We start from the raw sequence: 17,646 nt of genomic DNA on the forward strand, positions 1-17,646 counted from the left end.
AATAAATAGATAACTCTAATTCTTCCTGTTGAGACACATGATAAAAGATAATATCAGACAATTTTATCCGTAATCTTCTGCGCAACTGGCACTGTGTCCTTGAACGACTGCCTCTCATTCAATCCATCAATGTACTTTGCCAGGTCTGGGAAATTCTTCCTCCATGGGTAATCGCTGAGCCGGACATCAATATAGCCACAGACACTTCCAACAGCGACATCTGCATGACCGAACTTGTCACCAATGATGTACTGCTTCTTCCCGATCCACTCGGCGAGAGCTCTGAATCCACCATCGACCTTTCTCAGTTGACGAGCCTTCCACTCCTCACTCTGACTGCCTTGAGCACGTTGCTTCTCGAAGAATAACAACACGAGGGCATCACACATCCCATCAACCACGACCTCGACTTTCTTGGCAAACAGCTTCTCATCAGTGTCTTGTGAGAGCATCGGCGTCGTGTTTGGGAACTTGGCTTCAATGTATTCCAAGATGTAATGAGATTCATATACCGCTGAACCATCCTCGAGGATGAGAACTGGGAGTTTCTCAAGTGGGTTGTAGAGCGGAGTCTTGGTTGTGCTGTCCCATGGTACCTCGGTTAAGAGCTCGAAGGGGATGCCCTTCTCAGCGAGGACGATGCGGACTTTTCTCGCGTAGGGAGAAGGAGTTGCGCTGATGAGTTGAAGCATCGTAGAGCAATGGCAGGATATAGAATGAAGCTGTCTGTCATGGGACATTGAGGAGGTCTAAATGAGGAGGTATCAATGACGACAAACGATTAAGCTAAGGAGGGCTAGCACGCAGCCTGATGCACGTGCTATGGTAGTGAGAATACAAATGATCAAACTAGTGAGAAGTGCAAGTAAACAAGAAAATTTTACTGATCTAAGCGAATAAGCACCTGGAAATGACCTGTCCCTGAAGGTCTTGAGATAAAACCTCCTCATGGGCCAAGAGACCTGAGATTAACACGCCAAGCCATACACTGAACAACGTAACTGAGAGGCTCAGAAGCTACAAGATAGAGAATGAGGCAACTTGAATTGGTCTGTCCTGGGTTCACAAACTTGTGAACAGCCCCCTCGACGGGGAATCTCTCCCAGTCAAATGCAGGACCGACTGGTATGGAAAAGGGGCGAGCCAAGATTTAATATGACGTATTAGACACTCTTGAAGCTGACCACGGGAAAAAAGAATACATGAAACTAAATTGTATGAGGCTCGTATATTGTGCGGCGTGTTGTCGAGCTTTTCCTTGTTACCTCTGTTGTGGAGTATGGATTCGAGTCATGAAGTCCAAATAAGCCTCGGCTGGTGGCTCGGAAACGCCAAGCTATTTTAAGCAGGGACACGCTAAGGAAATGTCAGGGGGAATCTCTAGAGAACAATGATATTTGGACCTCGTACTCGAACACGAAGCATCACGACAGCTTACACTTAGGAGATTCGGCCTGCCAGTCTCCCCCACGCTCCTTACCTTCTCTTCGAATTCAGGTCCATCTACGAATAATCCAGGGAATTTCCTACGTCCACTTTCCCAGCTTCAACAGACTAGATGTCCCCGCGATGAGCCTCTTCTCCTACATGAGGAGCATTTATGCTCTAGATACGATCGATACTCGATTCACGAGCTCCTCCGCCACACCGTACCAGACTGTCGTAGATGCACGGTCGGATCCGTCTTCGAAAATAAAACGAGATGACTCTGTGCCTGGAGTAGGAGTGAGGACAGATCATAGCGGCAGACCTATTGCCCAACCCTCGAAATGGAACACCCCAGAATTCTACTTCTACTATTTTGTATTTCTAACAGTTGTACCGTATATGTTCTGGGTGGCATTCGATGTGTCTCGGCGTACGTACAATCAAGCCTCTCCCAATAGGCGGAATCTGACTTATTGCAGCATCTCACCCTAATTACCACAAGTTCGAGCCGTATTTAAGCAAAGGCTGGATTCCTGGGCGAAAAATCGTATGTTGGAGCTCTGTGGAAGGAAGTTGTGCCATGCTAATGCTGTACAGGATATTTCTGACGCCCAATATTACTCGTTTCGCAAAAATGTACCATATCTTGCCATACTCCTGGCATTCCACCCTCTCCTCCGAAAAGTATACAATGCTGTCCGGCCACTACCAGCGCGAAGCGGCTCTCCCAGACCAAATGGTGCTCCTTCATATATGTCGGTCGCAGACGGAGAGGCTCGCAAAGAGCAACGAGCGTCGTTCGATTTCGGATTTGCAATTCTTTTTCTGGCGGCCATACATGGATTCTCAGGCTTGAAAGTCATGGCTATTCTGTACGCCAATTATTCTCTTGCTACCGGCCTGCCCAGAAAATATGTTCCAGCTGCAACCTGGATCTTTAATATTGGCATTCTCTTTGCGAACGAGTTGTCAGACGGATACAAATTCTCGGGCATGGCAGCATATTTCTCGCCTCTGGATGCGACAGGACAGGGGAATTCTCTCAACAACTGGGGAGTGTGGCTTGATAACCACAGTGGGATCATTCCAAGATGGGAGATTCTGTTCAACCTGACGGTCTTACGATTGATTAGTTTCAACCTTGATTACTATTGGAGCCAAGACCGAAGAGGTGGAAGTCCAATTGAGGTTTGTATCCCAAGTCTCCGACTGTTAAACACTGCTAATACTCATAAGAAGAAACAACTCGACCCCGCCAATCTCCCCGAACGAGACCGCATCAGAACCCCCGCCAACGCCAAGGACTTCTCCTTCCGGAACTACGTCGCCTATGCCATCTATGCCCCTCTCTACCTCACCGGCCCAATCATAACATTCAACGACTTCATCTCCCAGCTCAAATACCCACCAGCAAGCATCGAAACCGCCCGAACAATCAAATACGGCATCCGTTTCCTTCTCTGCCTCCTGGCCATGGAAGTCCTACTACACTACGACTACTGCGTCGCCATTTCCAAAGGCAACCCCGTCTGGTCAGACTACACGCCCGCTCAGCTCTCCCTACTTTCATATTTCAACCTCCACGTCCTCTGGCTCAAACTCCTCCTCCCATGGCGGTTCTTCCGCCTCTGGTCGCTAATGGACGGCATCGACCCCCCAGAGAACATGCTCCGCTGCCTATCCGACAACCCCTCCACCGTCGCCTTCTGGCGCGGCTGGCACAGGAGCTACAACCGCTGGATCGTGCGCTACATATACGTACCCATGGGTGGCGTCTCCTCAAAAGATTTGAAATCCACAATCATGTCCGTAGTCAACTATGTATTAGTCTTCACATTCGTTGCGCTGTGGCACGATATCAGTCTGAACTTGTTGGTGTGGGGCTGGCTGGTGGTGTTCTTCATGATGCCGGAAGTTATTGCGGGGATATTGTTCCCGAGGAAGAGGTGGGAGGATAATCTTACGGCCTATAGGGTGCTGTGTGGGGTCGGGACGGTGGGGAATTTGCTGATGATGATGATGGCTAATTTGGTGGGGTTTGCGGTTGGGGTGGAGGGCTTGAAGAGTATTATTTCGGGCATTTTTAAGGATGCTTCTGGTATGTTTATTCGTCCATACCTTTTCCACTTTCTTGATTACATGATGAGCACCGGCTAACATCTCACAGGCGTTGCATTCCTCCTCTTTGCCTCCTCGGTCCTCTTTGTAGGCATCCAGGTCATGTTTGAAGTCCGAGAGAGCGAGATGCGAAAAGGCATTTTCCTGAAGTGCTAAGATTTGAAGAGAATGTGTGTAAGAGCAAGCATAAACATAATGAAGCTGTCGATGGAACTCGGCTGATCTGAGCCAAAAAAAATTGGTCCTCTTCAGGATCACCGTGATTTGAGATGATCGCTTCGTTGTCACGGGGCGGGCGTCATTCTTCGTGTGAGAAATCGTACCATGGCATTTACTCAAAGCTCAAGACATCCATGCACTTCCAAAGTTCCCGTGGAAGTATCCACAGTCTCTTCAAGTCTCATTAGTTCTAAGTATCACATGGCAAACTTCAGCGCAATCACAAGCATCATAGTACACGACTGTTGATTTTTTTTTGGCGGGGGGCAAGCGCCTCCACAATTCCCTATTTTCTATGGTTCGTCTCGTTAATTCGTGATAATCCATCAAGCAGAAAGTCAACACACTGGCAGGAGGTTGAAGGAGAAACGGAATGGAGTGGAAGAAATGAAGGCAAACTCCCAAGAAAGACAGCAAGCATTCTCCAACGAAAATCCATGTTCAAGCAAAACCAAGACGCAAGCAAAACTGAAAAAGCAAAGTGAAAGCTAAATCCAAGAACAACCTGCCAATATTACTCGTTAGGAAATTACTTAGGAAATTACATGATTGTCAAGTTGACGAAATGGAAACGAGAGAGCGCGCAAACAATGAACGAAAACATTTTCCCCCAAGAGAACGTCTGCTTGCAAGGAGAAGTATGATGGCGCGCCTCGGATATTGGCCAAAATCGTGCCATTGAACCCACCATCTGACGAGTACATTCGTTCAATTGCTCCTTCAATCCTCAGCCGAGGATATCATCCCGGCTTCTTCAAGGTCTGCTGTTATCATGGCACCAAATTCATCCGAGGCACAGTCGTTCCACTCAGCCTTCTTGGATAGACATGGTCTGAAGATTTCAGCCAGGTCAGTGGCTTTGGATATGCGTTCTTCCTTGGAATGCTGTCGTAGATGGGGAAAAAAGGCCGGGTCGAAGTGTGAATTATGGAACTGCAATTGACAGATGGGGCATGTTGCAAGGCCATAAAACCAAGTCCGAACATCCAAGAACTTTTCGATAGCTTCGTATCCTTTCGATCGATCGATGAACTCGTGAGATTTCATGTGTCTTAGATCCTCGTAACAAAGGAAGCCGTTTTGACAAAAGCCAAACTCTCTTTCGACTACACTGTGTTCGCAGCCCAGAAAGGCAAGAAGGCAATTACTGCTGCTCTCAAAATGATGTAATCCGTCACTAAGCGGTGTTTGTCTCCACTGAAAGTGAGCCAGCGAAGCTTCCTCAGCTGCTGTGCAGCATCCGTTTTGGCTATGCTCCGTATTGAGGTGGTCCAGAAGCTCTTGCTGGGTCAACGGACCAAAGCGGCAAGTATCGAAGATACATACGAAAAGGTTTGCATTGTGATGCTTTCTCATGTGCAGTTGGAAATGATCCTTTCGAGGAAGTGGCTTAGCGATCCTATTGCATCCATACACATGGCAGGAAAAGGCAGCGCTGCGATTATGAACACTTTTCTCGTGGCGCTGGAGCTCGTACTTTCGTCGAAAAGTGCGCTTGCATTCCGGCCGTGAACATCGCACCCTAGCTTTGAGTGGTGAGGGAACAATGTTTGCTGAAGATGTTACCGCAGAAGGTGCAAGGGGTTGGGAGCCAGTGAACTCGCGGGTCCAAACATTGCTCATTGACTCAGGCTCCACCTGTTCCAAGGCACTGAGCTGATTCAGACGTTCCAGGCTAGAAACGGAGTGATTGATAGTGTGCTGTCCAACTTGGCTCGACAATGGCAGTGAAAGATCGGAAGCATTGGCCGTGATTAAAACATGGCATTGGATGGTGTCTTCGGAATTGAAACCAGTGTCGCCTTCGCTGTTTCTGCATTTTGCCCAAGAATTAGCGCGTCTTTTTTTTAACTCACCTCTCACCCGCCCAATCATTCATGATCCCCATGCCTTCTCCTGCATCCATGGCGTCCATGTCCATCCACTGCGACCAATCGATATTGTCGTCAGGGACCATGGGCTGCATCGAGGCAGCAGTACCACCCCAAATGTCTTGTTCGAGTCCTTGGAAGTCGCCCTGAAATCCGACCTGCAAGTCGCCTTGGTCGTCGCCCTGGAAGTAGCCCTGGAAGTTGAAGTTCGATTCCATGATGTTGATTGGCGGTCGAAGGTTGTACAGAAAGTGAGGCGTGCTAGCGAGGATGTGGCTTTTGGAGCGGTGAGGTTTTGTGCGAGGAAGGCTGGCTGTTTGGGTGTGATTTTGCGTGCGAGAGTGCGTGCTTTGATGTGTGAAATGTGCGAGAGGGTGGAAAATTGGGCTGGGGATATGGGTTGTTCTTATGCTTGGGGTGAGTTGCTGCGGGAGGATGACACAAGGAGAAGGGCGACGCTAGGAGATGAAGAATTGAAGATGGCTCAGGGGGTGGATTACACTTGCCTTTCAAAGGTGGGTAAGACCTATGGCAAGTTTGATGAGGCTGGGATTATTCTTTCCACTTTATCGGTTCTGATGAAGGAACATTCTTTTGTTTCCCGTTGTCAACATTGGGCGAAGGAAAGTACGGATCTTGGAGCCTTGTCTACTTGGCATGTGCTTTCCTTGACCCAGTGGGTAAGGAATTCGGGTTTTCAATTATCAGCACACTAGGTAAGTCATCTTTGTTATACTAGACTCTTACTACAATAAAATCGTCAGATTATGCATGTTGTCTTCTTCCAAAGATGCTTGCTTGCCTTGTCACCACCAAAAATGTAGCAATCACGTGTCATCAAACATTCTCCGTTCTTTATTTTCATCTGTTACCACTACTCGTAATTTGTGCCTCATCTTGGTCGATGTTTAAACGTCATAGCTTTGCCTCATACATTCGAGACAGCGGAGAATATCGAATGAAATCCTATTAATTATTGACCGCCCAGGAAAGAAGAATTAAGCGAATGTCGTTTTTTCGAAAGGCGCAAAGAATAAACAACCACATCCTGGAGTACGGAAAAATTCCCAAGACATGAACAATAGCAGCCCTTCCCAGCTCAACGCCTGTTTCAGATGATACCCAAACCCAACGAATTTTCTAAAATAACGCAAAAACCAACGCCTGTTTCGAGGAGTGAAAGCCAACGGCCCAAAGCATAAACCAACACCTCTCGATCGCCGATGCAAGCCAGAGGAGCCTGGATAAATAGAGCCTTTCCCAAAACAGAAAAAAATATCGAAATGTTTCAGCGAGTGAGCTGTAGCACTCGGCAATCATCAGCAACATCTCAACGCCTGCTACCAGATCCTTCACCGGTCTCCTCCTTAAACTCCCTCCTCGGCTTCTTACTACCACCACCACCACCACTCCTCTTAGGCTTGGTCTTTTTCGTCCCCGCCTTGTCCTTCGTGGACTTCTCCTCCTTAGAAGCATGCTTAGACGAAAGTCTGTTAGCTTTATCCAGCTCAGCTTGCTGTTTAGCTTCCTCCTCAACTTTAGAAGCGTTCCTGTCTTTATTTTTGGACATTTTCGGAGGTGGATCGAGCCGGTCCTCGAACACATTAATAGCTGCTGAAAAGCTACCAACTGCTGATGAAGAAGAACCAGAAGTAGGGTAGGTACCGGAAAATTGCCAACGGTCTTCTTTTATATCCCCTGCCCATATAACCACTGTCCTTTTGTCATCCTGTTCTTTTTGAAATTCCTTGGCTGCCTCTATGTGATACTGCGCTCCTTGAAAATGTGTGGCGTATCCAGCACCATACGGATTTGACTCTGAGCCTTCAACTTGTTTTTGCTGCTCGGTTCTCGGTCTTCTTTCCATGGAAGCTGCATTCGAAAAGCTTCCAGTGCTTCCTGGACGCGAGGAACTTGCTGTAGGGTAACTCTGTCTGTCGACTCCTTTGCCTTTGTCTTCTCTCTCTCCTTCGTTGACAACATGCTTTCTCATATAATCAATGCTAGATATTTGCTGCTTTGAATACTCTCCCTTGTCATGGTGAGGAGCGTCTATGTCCCTCGTTTCGCCTATAGATGCCGAAGATTTTGTGCTATTCTGTAGCAGAGGCAGCGGAAGCTTCTTGTGGTCCTTGCCGCTGCCGCTCGGCTCGCTACCCCTATTACCACTGTCCTTCTTCTCTTTCTTGTCTCTACTCCTGTCATGCCCGCCACTTTTGCTGGTGGAACTGCTTTTGCTACCTCTCGGATGCATTTTGGAGGTGCTTTCGCTCGTTCGCTTGGTGTATTATGCCGGCGTCGGATAATCAATGTTTAACTTATTTTGACCTACTTGTGAACACTGAATGCTTGTGCAGCTTTTTCAGTGGATTTTCAAATCGGAGGATTTGCAGTCAGAGGAAACTGTTTGTTTGTGATGAGGAACAGAGAGGATCAAATCGATGAGAGTTGGGTTTTTATATATCCCAAACACCATGGTTACACGATCAGAATTACAAAGACCCGATGTGATCGTACTATTCGCCTCCGTATGTGATGAATAACATTTATCTCATTTCGACTTCTTTGATTCTTTGAACTTAAATATAGTCGACGGTTATCACTTCTATCATTTCCCTTTCAGTCTCTATTTGGGATAGTCGACTTGAAAGAGATGTTGCGTTGAGCCTTACTGCAGTGTAATATTCGCTTGGCCGGAAAACACTTCAAACACAAATCTGAAATAGAAACTCTGGCTTCTCTTTGTCTTATGGGTGTAATATGAGTTGTTGCTACAGATAAATGCAATCTAAGGTTCCACAATTAAACGGTTCGGTCCGTCTCCAAATACGTACCATGTTTATGGACAATGATTTCGGTCGTACCCAAAATTTACCTTGTCAAAGATTTGCTCCCCTACAATTACGGTAGATTATTTACATGACTTAGACAGCGGGAGGTCACAAATTTCCTATTCTCACGAGAGTCTTAATCTAGGGATTAGACCGGGCTACAAGGTAACCGTGTGGATTTAGATGTGCTAAAAAGGGCATGTTTACTAAGTCCGGCATCGGGTCATCTCCTAAGCGAGGCACACCACCCCAACTTATGCTCCAATAGCTTTCGCAAAAACGTCCCCATTCGGTTTTCGGCCAAGATATTCCTCCAAGCATTCCATCTCAGGACGACTTCCTCCTCTACCCAGGACCAACTTTCTGTATCTGCGACCTTCCTCTCCATTCAGTGGGTCTTTCGCAAATCGTGTCTGGTACAAGTCGCTCGAATACACAGATGCTCTGCACTTGATCAATTCACCGTCTCTCACTTAGATTAGCTACAGGATAGAAGGAAAACTCACATGACATAAGTGTAGTACCCAGCATCATACCCTCCAAACATGTGCGAAAATCTGCTATGTCCACAGCCCCATCCAAAGCCACCACTTTCGATCTCAGGGCCGAGAAGACCAGTGCATTCTTTGCGAATGCGATTATACGTTTCGCCTGGGTTCATAGCTTTCGCTTCTTCGTTCGAGATAGAGTGGATCGCCATGTCAAACTTAGCGAATGCGATTTGTCTCTGCGTCAGAGGCGCGAGTGTCACTTTGCGACTTGCACCAAGCTTTTCTAAGTGCTCAAGTGGTGCTTTCTCAGGTGGTTCCGACAACTTGGGATTTTCGGCTTTCCAGGATGCCATGTATTCCGGAGAGAGATATGCGTAGTGTTTGGACAAGTTCTGGAGGATGATGGGATCCCAGCAGAAATTCTCGAGCATGCGACTGGGGATCTCGACAAAATCTCGAGAGGTCTTGGTGCCATAGGTTTCACCATATCGGGTTCTGCCAACCAAGCAATGGATTCCATGGCCCAGTTCATGGAACATGGTTACGACGTTGCGGTGTCTGACTAGTGTAGGCTTGGTTGGAGTTGGTCGTTGAATGGACATCACGAGGACAGCGCTGGGGTATTGTTGCCCTCCGTCAATGGTGTCGAATCCCTGTAGCATGTCAGTGCAACTCCAATCAAGTTCAACTGGAACCTACTGGTTGGAAGGTAATGCAGCAAGCATGGTCTCTCTTTCCTTGCCGCTTTAAAACGTCAAGGTACAGATATCCCAAGAAATCGCCTCCGAGTGCTTCTTCATTCCAGACCGCATATGCCGCGACATCTTCATGCCAGGTTATGGCAGATGCATCCTGTCCTTGTTTCTCCATAAGTATCCTCCGTGAATCTTCCGAAATCTCGTTGAACACAACTCCAAATAGAGTCTCGAAGTTCGTTAACAGTCCATCAATGGTTTCTTGGAGAGGAAAGAACTCTGCGATTTTGTTTTGGTCTAGACTGCTCTCTTGTTCCTCCATCAATCTCATGTAGAAAAGCTGGTCCCATAGATACAAGCGGTCATCTATATCGATTTCTGCGATCTCTTGTGAAATTAGGTGCTCCCTCTTGAGCTTTCGTAACTTGTCCCTGCTCGATTCTGAAGCAGGGGCTGTCTTTTGCTGCAGATCAACCAACAAATCTGCCACTCCTTCCATCGTCATCAACCGATCTTGGATCACCAAATCAGCATGATATTTGTATCCAAGCAGTTCAGCATGCTCTGCTCTCAGTTCGATCATCTCCTGAAACAACGGCACATTGTCAGGACATTTGCTCTCATTGCCGAAGAACATCCGCTTCCTTGTGTCCGAGCAAACACAGTTTTTGGAAGCCAGGTCCAGATCAACAGTCCCAAACGTAACCTTGTACTTCCCTTCATTCTCTCCTTCTCCTTTCTTCAAAGTCTCAAGAGCATCGCGAGGGAACCCCCCCAGCTCTTCAGCGGTGAACCAAATCCCACCACTCTCTTGGCGAATCCGTTTGCCCCCCTCCGACTCAATGTCATCAATTCTCTTCGTAACAATCTGGAACCTCTCCTTGATCGGCCCTTCCTGAAGTGCAGCACCACTCCTCACCAGTTGTGATATTTTCCTATCGAGATAATACTGCTCCTCCTGATCTAGCACCTCGCCCTTCTCCTTCACCGCCTGAAACAGGACATAGATCTCGGGCCTCGCCACGATCTCCTGGCCGAACTCAGACCACATCTTAACGCACTCAATAGATGCATCTCTCAGCTCTTGGGATGGAGAAACAGATTTGAAGAGAGCTGTGAGAGAGCTGGTCTTCATGCGATTGTTGCGGTCGTGAATCCACGGAAGCACGAAATTTGCAAACGTGGCTTCGGAAGGTGGGATTCTGACCAGGGCGTCGAGTGTTGCTCGTGAGATTGCAATGGTAGTCTGAGTGAGATCTATCAGACCTGTAGGAGTCTGATTGAAGACTACTGGGAGCTGAGGAGGCTCTTGAAATTGATGGAGTGGCATCTTAAAGCGGGGTCTGGAAGTGGGGTACAGCCGTACTTTGATAGCCCTGAAATGTCTGGGACTTGTAAAGGATCCTAGTCGTATATCTACACGCATCAATATAAATTTTGAGTGAAGAGCGCGCAAGAATATAGTGAAGGATGTTTGTTAGTCCAAGGATAAGAACGTTGGCTCATGCAAGAACGTTGCACGCCCTTGCTCGCTTGTGCTGCGGGTCACTGCAGCACCTAGGTATAGCTTACTTTGCCTACGAAGTATACATTAAGTGCAGCTATTGGGAGATGTTTAATCAATACATCTCTGTATATATATTCAAAGAATATACCAGATTAACAGCAGTGAATGTAATCGAGATGAAAAAGACATTCTTTTCATGGCTATTCTGCTAAGAGCTAGGTCGAACGCGTTTCGCTTGCACTAGCGGCCGCGAGTATCAATATTGACGATCTTTGTTCAGTCTGTTTTCATCTCCCACACCATTTTCTCGAGTGTCTGCAAATCAAGTTTTGCAAGTAGCAACAACACCAAGAATGCCGTCAACTGACACCTCAACAAACGACCCTCAAGGGGGTTATGACCGAAGCACGCACGTCTCTGGTCTGCCTCCCGAGATTTGGACATTGGTTGGAGAAGAGGTAAGTTCATTCATCTTTCAAACCTTACGTAGCAGTTATAGCGACTGCGGGTGTACTATGTACCTCTGAAGATGATCACCGAGAGAGAAAGTGAAAGCTCCAAGAGTCGCTTTGAAGGGCCTCGCGATGCTTGCCACACGATCTTGTGAAAAGTCGCATCAAGAACGCGCCTCCAGCATGTTCCAAACCTCTGCAGGCGGAAAATCGCTACCTTCATTGGTTTAATGGACTGCTACTGACCTTGTTTCCTAGATCCAAAGCGACGTCGCGTTCAAGGCCCTCCGATTAACATGTCGCACATTCAGAGACATATTCACACCAGTCGCCTTTGATATTTACCACCTCGAACTGAAGTCAATATCTCAACTGGAGAACCTTGAGTTGCGGCAGACTCTATGTCATACCAAAACACTTTGCATCCAAGTAGACTCTGTTTCAATTGACGATACTTTTGCTGAGGAAATTGACAAAGCTGCTGAGCCACTTGTGCACATTCTGCAACAGATGCCAAAACTTCAATTACTACAGTACGTGGCTTAAAGGAGATTCTGGACGTGTCGTGTTGCTGATACACAAACTTAGATGGACAGATAGTAGTTTCGAATTACATGATTGCATCCTTCTCCTTCGAAACCCCGATTTGCTGGATTGCCTTAAGTCCAGGAAGAGCCTGCGAAATGTTGCTATCCAGTTCTGTGCTGCAAATTGTACAGAAACAGTAGATGGCCTTGAAAACTGCTCGACAACACTTCAAGGGTTTAAGAACCTCACATCCCTTGAGTTGTACAACTTTTATGGAGATTGCAAAGCCATACTCAAGGATATCGCCAATACTTTGGCAGAATGCCCCTGTCTCAAGAAATTAGGGCTCGGCAGAGCGACCAAGACCACCTATGGAGATCAAAACGGAATAGGATCCGATGAATTACTCATCCTGGATGATGTAGATCTGCTCGAGTCTCTGTGCCTACTGTACGGAGCGCAAGTCGGAACACTGCCTTTAAAAGTTCATACCCTGCGACTTGGTTACTCGATGTTTTTCACAGAACCCAGTTCGTCCACTGTTGGGAACTACCTCACAAAGCTTCTGGATCTACGCACTTTAAAGAGTCTGGAGATGTACAATGGATACGTTCTTCTAGATGCTGCGGATGTATCGGACCCCGACAGATTCAAAGTAATGCTGCAACCACCTTGGGAACTATTGGATGATTGTTCTCTCCGGCAGCTTGGCGTAACCAAAATCGACCACCGAGTCACAGCTTATCTGACCGGCGCAGGCCAATCAGTTGAGGAACTCTCGGTTTCTGGTGCCTACTGTATGAACGATCCTGCTATTCAAGAATTCAACCTCTTCAGCCTGCCGAATCTGAAATCGCTCTGGACTCGCGAAAAGTTTGTTTCCAGAAATCCAAATCGTGACAACTCGATCGACTTCGACAGTCCATACGAAACCCTGCCTCAAGAGACTACTGTGGGAGAATTGGAAGACCAGGATGAAGAGGAAGAACTGCTGTGGGGAGGAAGGCTTGAGAAGAAAGAGCAGAAATTCATCTTACACCGCCTTCACGACCGTGGCTCCAGACTTGCCACTCTTGCTATCAACTTTGACTTTGATAGCGAATACGTAAGTGTTCAATGCCATGGGCCAAACTCGGGGGTTTCACTAACATCCCCAGATTCACTTCATTGCTCTACTGCCCAAACTGACTTGTCTGACTCAACTGAGCCTTCAAAAAAAGCGAGAGGGTTATTGGTATCAACAATTTCCTGCCCCCAACACATCAATGTGGCCGTCTATCCAGACTCAAGAAGATATCGCCCATCGTTATGCTCAGATGATGGCAATGCTTTGCACGTCTCTGCAACACATCCAGATTGGCTTATTTTCTTGGCAAGTAATGACCCCATCTCACCTGCGCCCTCCCGTCCCGACCCCGATACATGGAGATATTGACGGCGAACTTAAACTTCGAAGATTGGACCACAGAGAAATCCATTCCATTGAGTTCTTCTGCCGTCACCCAGACCTCATTCAGTCAGGCTTGCCCACTACTGTGATGCCGGAATATTTTGAGGAATTGCAGGTGAAGGATGGCTCCGAGTCCAATGACGGCTTAGTTGTGTATGATTACGCTTGAGAAGATCGTTAAAGAATGATGATGGTGGTATCTTTGACGGCGAGGATGAGAGCATTGGTTCGTGCAAGCGTTAAAGCACTGTCCAGCAGCACGGCAGGGTGGGATCTTAACAGCGCTGGATTTCCATATCGAAGCTTTCGCTTCCGAACTCGGGTCAGAGCTCATCTTTTCAGGTTCAGTGAGGAAGCTTACTTCGAGCTATTCAACCGATATGCTGCATTTTATGGGCGAGAATAGCATTGTATGAATAGATAGCCAGCATATTCCGAGCAGTGAAACTTCCTTGCGACACGACAAAAAGCACAGACATGAATACAAAACTTACAAATGAGCCGAGATTAAGTGTGAGAGTCGTGATTGTTTTCTTTTCTCTGTATCTCTAGGTCGCCTGCAATGTCTCCGGTCATTGAAGACTGTACAGTGACATTGATAGCGGTCCAAAATATGCTTACGGCCACGTCAGGCTCGAATTCCACAGCTTCCAGCACTCAACAGATATGTAAATCTCATATACGAGCTCTAGGTCCGGAGAATCTCCGGGCGTAGATAGAATTGCTCGGTCTCATCCTCACGAAAAAGGAAGTTGTAATCGTGAAGAAACAGATCTCGACGGATGGAGGTAGACATTCGAACCCCTGACTAAGCCTCATCGGGAAACGCTCAAGGTTCACGGGAGAACCCCGCAACGCGTCTCCCCCAAACCACCGAGTTCCCAAGTCCCATATGTATCCCTGAATTGACACAGAAGCGACATAGATAATACCGGAATGGCGTCTGAAGGTTTGGCAATGCGTGGAAACATATTAGGCTCTGTATCTGGTCTCCCTCCGGAAATTTGGTCCATGATTGGAGACGAGGTACGTGTCGTGACTGAAGCTAGCATGACCTGGAAAGCCGCCGATATCGACGCCCTTTGAGTGGGATGATATCGTCTTATGTCATGGGTGTATTTGGACATATTTTTGGATTATGCTAACAAAGATGACTAGATTCAAGGCCCAAAGAACTTATCCGCGCTGGTTGCGGTATGCCGTGCGTTTCGCGACATATTCAGGCCATTCTTGTTCGCCCGCAAGGTTCTTAAATTGAATCAATTCCGACCGGAAGAGATCAATTCCTAGGAGTTGGAATCAACCTTGATTCATACTAAGGATTTTGAAGTTCGCGTGGACGAATTCCTGTTCAACGACTTCAGCTATGATGTCGCGATGAACGATGCTTATGTGAGATTCGTGGTGAAGATGCTGAAGAGAATGCCGAACCTGAGAAGTTTCAGGTACGTTGGATTTGAAGAATCTTGTGCAAGACAACTCTAATCAGGTTGTAGCTGGCACGACTGTCCGCATGAGGATCACATCCCGTCTACGATGTTGAGAGATAAAACCCTCATCAACGCCCTCTTGTCCTGCAAATCGCTCGCCCATCTGTATATCTCGTTCGACTACCAGTGGACTGACGAGGAAGAAGAATCTCTCAACTGCTTTTTCCCAGTTGCCGAGTTCCGCAACCTGACATCACTAGAATTGTACCACATCGGCGGAAATGAGGCTGAGGAAATCAAAGGCATCACGGCAGCTTTGAGCTCCTCTCCACATCTAAAGACACTCGGTCTTGGACGGGGCTGGAGATGCGATTGCGACGGTACTCCTGAAATTTTGCTCATCCGAGGCGAAGGCGACTTTCTACTTGACCTCTGCAAGCGTTACCATGCTTTGGGGAAGCCACCCTTGAAACTTGAGACTCTGAGACTCGGTCACGGTGTCTTCCCAAGCACAGATAAGCCCGACTCCAGCAACTTCCTTGCAAAACTTATTAATATGAGTGGGCTCAAGACTCTTCATCTATTCAATGGGCTGGTCAGAGGGTCTGATGGCGAGGATGCGTACCTGCTTGTTGACTGGAGGCTCTTCGATGCATGCATTAGTCTTCGGCAATTGGCAGTATCAAGACTCGGGCTCGATCTCAGGATTTGGCTCAATACTGTTCGACAGTCCGTTGAAGAATTGATCGTGACTGATCACAACACATGCTACGATTCTGGGCTGAGGCAATTTGACTTGTTAAGGCTTCCAAAGCTATCATATATTTTTACTCGTGAAGTGTTTGTTGACAGGGAACCCCGACTGTGGTCCGATACTGACTTGGGGTCCGGTTCTGAAGCAGAAGATTTCTGGGAAACGGATTCAGAGCTGGATTCAGAGGTGGAATCGGAAGAAGAAACAGGCTTGGGCTCAAATTCAGGCTCAGTTTCATACGAGCTGGCCAACAGTGAAGATCCAAAGCCGGAGCGCGAACCTCCGGTCAATCCACCACTCCGTGGCTCTCAAACCATCACTGTCCTTGATAGACTCCACGACGGCGGTGTCAATCTGAAGCGTCTTGGGATCTGCCTTGATTTCAGCAATTCTTGGGTGAGTAGCCATATCACAACTAAAAAATCGCTTTCTAATTTTCCAGAACCATTTCGTTGATCGCTTGGATAATCTCAAGCAATTGACCCAGCTTCGCCTGAACAGCAAAAGTGCCCACGGCGGAGTTTACCCCACCAAGGAATCGTCCCTATGGATAGGCGTCAAGAGACCGAAAAATATCGCAGAACGTTTCGCCAAGGTCTTGAAATATCGATGCCCTTCTTTGCAATACGTTCAAATTGGACAATGGACGTGGCAATATACTGATCTTGTAGATCGACACTTCGAGGATAGCGACCAAGTTCAAATTCGACAGTTGGAGTATGATGAGATGATGACATTTGAGTTGTTCGCGATGAACACTTTTGCTTCTGAGGCAGGGCTACCAGAGCCGGAGACTGTTCACACAGAGTGGTCGGAGGAAGAGGAGAATCGCATGGAGCGTACGTTGGCGGAAATTGGACTGGCTTTTGAGGAGGGGAGACCAGTGGACCCGAGTCGATTTAATGCCTGATAGTAGCCGGAGCATTACGATGCGGATGTGTCTCTCAATGTGCCAACCAATTTTATGTGGACTAAAATATGGCATTTGCGTTGGAATGAATGCTATCTGAGTCGCAAGCCTGCGTCTATCCTACCTTGAAAGGAGAAGGCAGGTTTGCCCCCCACCGTGAGGGCGGTGCGAGAGGCACTTTCCTGATATGATAACCTCGAACCCGTTAATTTTTTCCAATCACTATCAACTGACTGTTTGAAGACTGTCCAGTACTTGAAGTGCAGCTCTAGCGATTCCCAAAGACTAGTCCTTACCTTCCATATAGACGTTGGAGGCAATCCTCACGTGATCCTGCGAAACTATCTATGATTAATCTCACTTCAATTACCTAGCAACAAAAAAATACAGCCCTAGCCTCCCTCTCACCTATTTCCTCTTTCCTCCCAGTTGCGTATCACCAATCCCTCCCCTCCCATCAAAATCAACCCCCCAAACCAATCAACCCACCCAGCCCAACCCCCTCACGTCTCCACCCCTCACGCTTCCCCCCCCCCCCCCCCCCCCCCCCCCCACACACCCAAAAAAAAATTCCCACAACCACCTCAATTTCTCAAAATACCAACCCCAGGGCATACACATAACCAAATAAGCAGAGCCAATCATCAATCAGCACCAACAAACATCCCTCGTGGCGCAATTGGCTAGCGCGTAAGTTACTCTACAACATCATCTGTCTTAAACAACATGGTTTCTGACATTCATCTAGGTTCGACTGTTATACAACAGGTTTCATCGAGAGGTTGGTGGTTCAAGCCCACCCGAGGGAGTGTGGTTGATTCTTTTTTTTTTTTTGCATGTTTTTTTTGTCTTGTTTGGTTTGGTTTGGTTCGGTTTCCTGTGGGATATGGTGTGGGTTCCTGCTTGTGGGTTGGAAGGAGGAGTCGGAGGAGATGTGGAGATGCTGCCCACTTTTTTTTTAC

The 17,646-nt window shown here is 47.4% G+C and overlaps 7 protein-coding genes and 1 non-coding gene across 10 annotated transcripts; 4 read left to right on the forward strand and 4 right to left on the reverse strand.

Moving 5' to 3' along the window:
- Window positions 1–53: 53 nt before the first annotated feature.
- ONS95_000096 (uncharacterized protein) lies at window positions 54–1,336 on the reverse strand (the record flags this gene model as incomplete). Its single annotated transcript, XM_058493234.1, has 1 exon — window positions 54–1,336. The coding sequence occupies exon 1, from the start codon at window positions 738–740 to the stop codon at window positions 54–56; it is 687 nt and encodes a 228-aa protein (XP_058363434.1). The 5' UTR covers window positions 741–1,336.
- Window positions 1,337–1,380: 44 nt separating this feature from the next.
- GUP1 (glycerol transporter) lies at window positions 1,381–6,708 on the forward strand. 2 transcript variants are annotated; one of them, XM_058493235.1, is made up of 6 exons: window positions 1,405–1,858; window positions 1,908–1,975; window positions 2,026–2,616; window positions 2,665–3,526; window positions 3,596–6,352; window positions 6,630–6,708. In XM_058493235.1, the coding sequence occupies exons 1-5, from the start codon at window positions 1,570–1,572 to the stop codon at window positions 3,700–3,702; spliced, it is 1,917 nt and encodes a 638-aa protein (XP_058363435.1). In that variant the 5' UTR covers window positions 1,405–1,569; the 3' UTR covers window positions 3,703–6,352; window positions 6,630–6,708. The 2 variants fall into 2 exon arrangements, with proteins under 2 accessions (XP_058363436.1, XP_058363435.1); XM_058493236.1 differs by lacking the exon at window positions 6,630–6,708 and having other exon boundaries at window positions 1,381–1,858; window positions 2,665–6,446.
- ONS95_000098 (uncharacterized protein) lies at window positions 4,486–5,854 on the reverse strand (the record flags this gene model as incomplete). The annotated part of the gene is made up of 2 exons (XM_058493237.1): window positions 4,486–5,578; window positions 5,622–5,854. The coding sequence occupies 2 exons, from the start codon at window positions 5,852–5,854 to the stop codon at window positions 4,486–4,488; spliced, it is 1,326 nt and encodes a 441-aa protein (XP_058363437.1).
- A 258-nt stretch (window positions 6,709–6,966) lies between the features above and the next one.
- On the reverse strand, window positions 6,967–7,890 carry ONS95_000099 (uncharacterized protein; the record flags this gene model as incomplete). Its single annotated transcript, XM_058493238.1, has 1 exon — window positions 6,967–7,890. The coding sequence occupies one exon, from the start codon at window positions 7,888–7,890 to the stop codon at window positions 6,967–6,969; it is 924 nt and encodes a 307-aa protein (XP_058363438.1).
- A 705-nt stretch (window positions 7,891–8,595) lies between these two features.
- ONS95_000100 (uncharacterized protein) lies at window positions 8,596–11,168 on the reverse strand. Of its 2 annotated transcripts, XM_058493239.1 has the most exons (3): window positions 9,658–11,168; window positions 8,974–9,611; window positions 8,596–8,911 (listed from the first exon to the last, which is right to left on the reverse strand). In XM_058493239.1, exons 1-3 carry the CDS (start codon window positions 11,077–11,079, stop codon window positions 8,722–8,724), a joined length of 2,250 nt encoding a protein of 749 aa, XP_058363439.1. In that variant the 5' UTR covers window positions 11,080–11,168; the 3' UTR covers window positions 8,596–8,721. The 2 variants fall into 2 exon arrangements, with proteins under 2 accessions (XP_058363439.1, XP_058363440.1); XM_058493240.1 differs by having other exon boundaries at window positions 8,596–9,611.
- Window positions 11,169–11,513: 345 nt separating this feature from the next.
- On the forward strand, window positions 11,514–14,324 carry ONS95_000101 (uncharacterized protein; the record flags this gene model as incomplete). The annotated part of the gene is made up of 4 exons (XM_058493241.1): window positions 11,514–11,618; window positions 11,871–12,145; window positions 12,201–13,245; window positions 13,298–14,324. 4 exons carry the CDS (start codon window positions 11,514–11,516, stop codon window positions 13,757–13,759), a joined length of 1,887 nt encoding a protein of 628 aa, XP_058363441.1. The 3' UTR covers window positions 13,760–14,324.
- A 155-nt stretch (window positions 14,325–14,479) lies between these two features.
- Window positions 14,480–17,002, forward strand: ONS95_000102 (uncharacterized protein). Its single transcript, XM_058493242.1, has 4 exons — window positions 14,480–14,616; window positions 14,749–15,035; window positions 15,087–16,170; window positions 16,217–17,002. The coding sequence occupies exons 2-4, from the start codon at window positions 14,968–14,970 to the stop codon at window positions 16,682–16,684; spliced, it is 1,620 nt and encodes a 539-aa protein (XP_058363442.1). The 5' UTR covers window positions 14,480–14,616; window positions 14,749–14,967; the 3' UTR covers window positions 16,685–17,002.
- Window positions 17,003–17,348: 346 nt separating this feature from the next.
- ONS95_000103 lies at window positions 17,349–17,493 on the forward strand. Its single transcript has one exon. It is a non-coding gene; the product is annotated as a tRNA-Leu (tRNA).
- Window positions 17,494–17,646: the final 153 nt, after the last annotated feature.

The sequence above is a fragment of the Cadophora gregata genome (assembly GCF_030347475.1).
Source record: "Cadophora gregata isolate MNR1 chromosome Unknown scaffold_1, whole genome shotgun sequence".
Taxonomy (NCBI): domain Eukaryota; kingdom Fungi; phylum Ascomycota; class Leotiomycetes; order Helotiales; family Ploettnerulaceae; genus Cadophora; species Cadophora gregata.

What these genes read in the sequence shown, in the direction of transcription:
- GUP1 (XM_058493235.1), top strand. Translation starts at nt 1,570, where the DNA reads ATGAGCCTCTTCTCCTACATGAGGAGCATTTATGCTCTAGATACGATC. An exon ending in GGCATTCGATGTGTCTCGGC is followed by an intron (nt 1,859 to 1,907) that starts GTACGTACAATC and finishes GACTTATTGCAG; the next exon opens with CATCTCACCCTAATTACCAC. An exon ending in CATTTTTAAGGATGCTTCTG is followed by an intron (nt 3,527 to 3,595) that starts GTATGTTTATTC and finishes AACATCTCACAG; the next exon opens with GCGTTGCATTCCTCCTCTTT.
- ONS95_000100 (XM_058493239.1), bottom strand. Translation starts at nt 11,079, where the DNA reads ATGCGTGTAGATATACGACTAGGATCCTTTACAAGTCCCAGACATTTC. An exon ending in GCTGCATTACCTTCCAACCA is followed by an intron (nt 9,612 to 9,657) that starts GTAGGTTCCAGT and finishes GACATGCTACAG; the next exon opens with GGATTCGACACCATTGACGG. An exon ending in GGGTACTACACTTATGTCAT is followed by an intron (nt 8,912 to 8,973) that starts GTGAGTTTTCCT and finishes GATCAAGTGCAG; the next exon opens with AGCATCTGTGTATTCGAGCG.
- ONS95_000102 (XM_058493242.1), top strand. Translation starts at nt 14,968, where the DNA reads ATGAACGATGCTTATGTGAGATTCGTGGTGAAGATGCTGAAGAGAATG. An exon ending in CCGAACCTGAGAAGTTTCAG is followed by an intron (nt 15,036 to 15,086) that starts GTACGTTGGATT and finishes ATCAGGTTGTAG; the next exon opens with CTGGCACGACTGTCCGCATG. An exon ending in TTGATTTCAGCAATTCTTGG is followed by an intron (nt 16,171 to 16,216) that starts GTGAGTAGCCAT and finishes CTAATTTTCCAG; the next exon opens with AACCATTTCGTTGATCGCTT.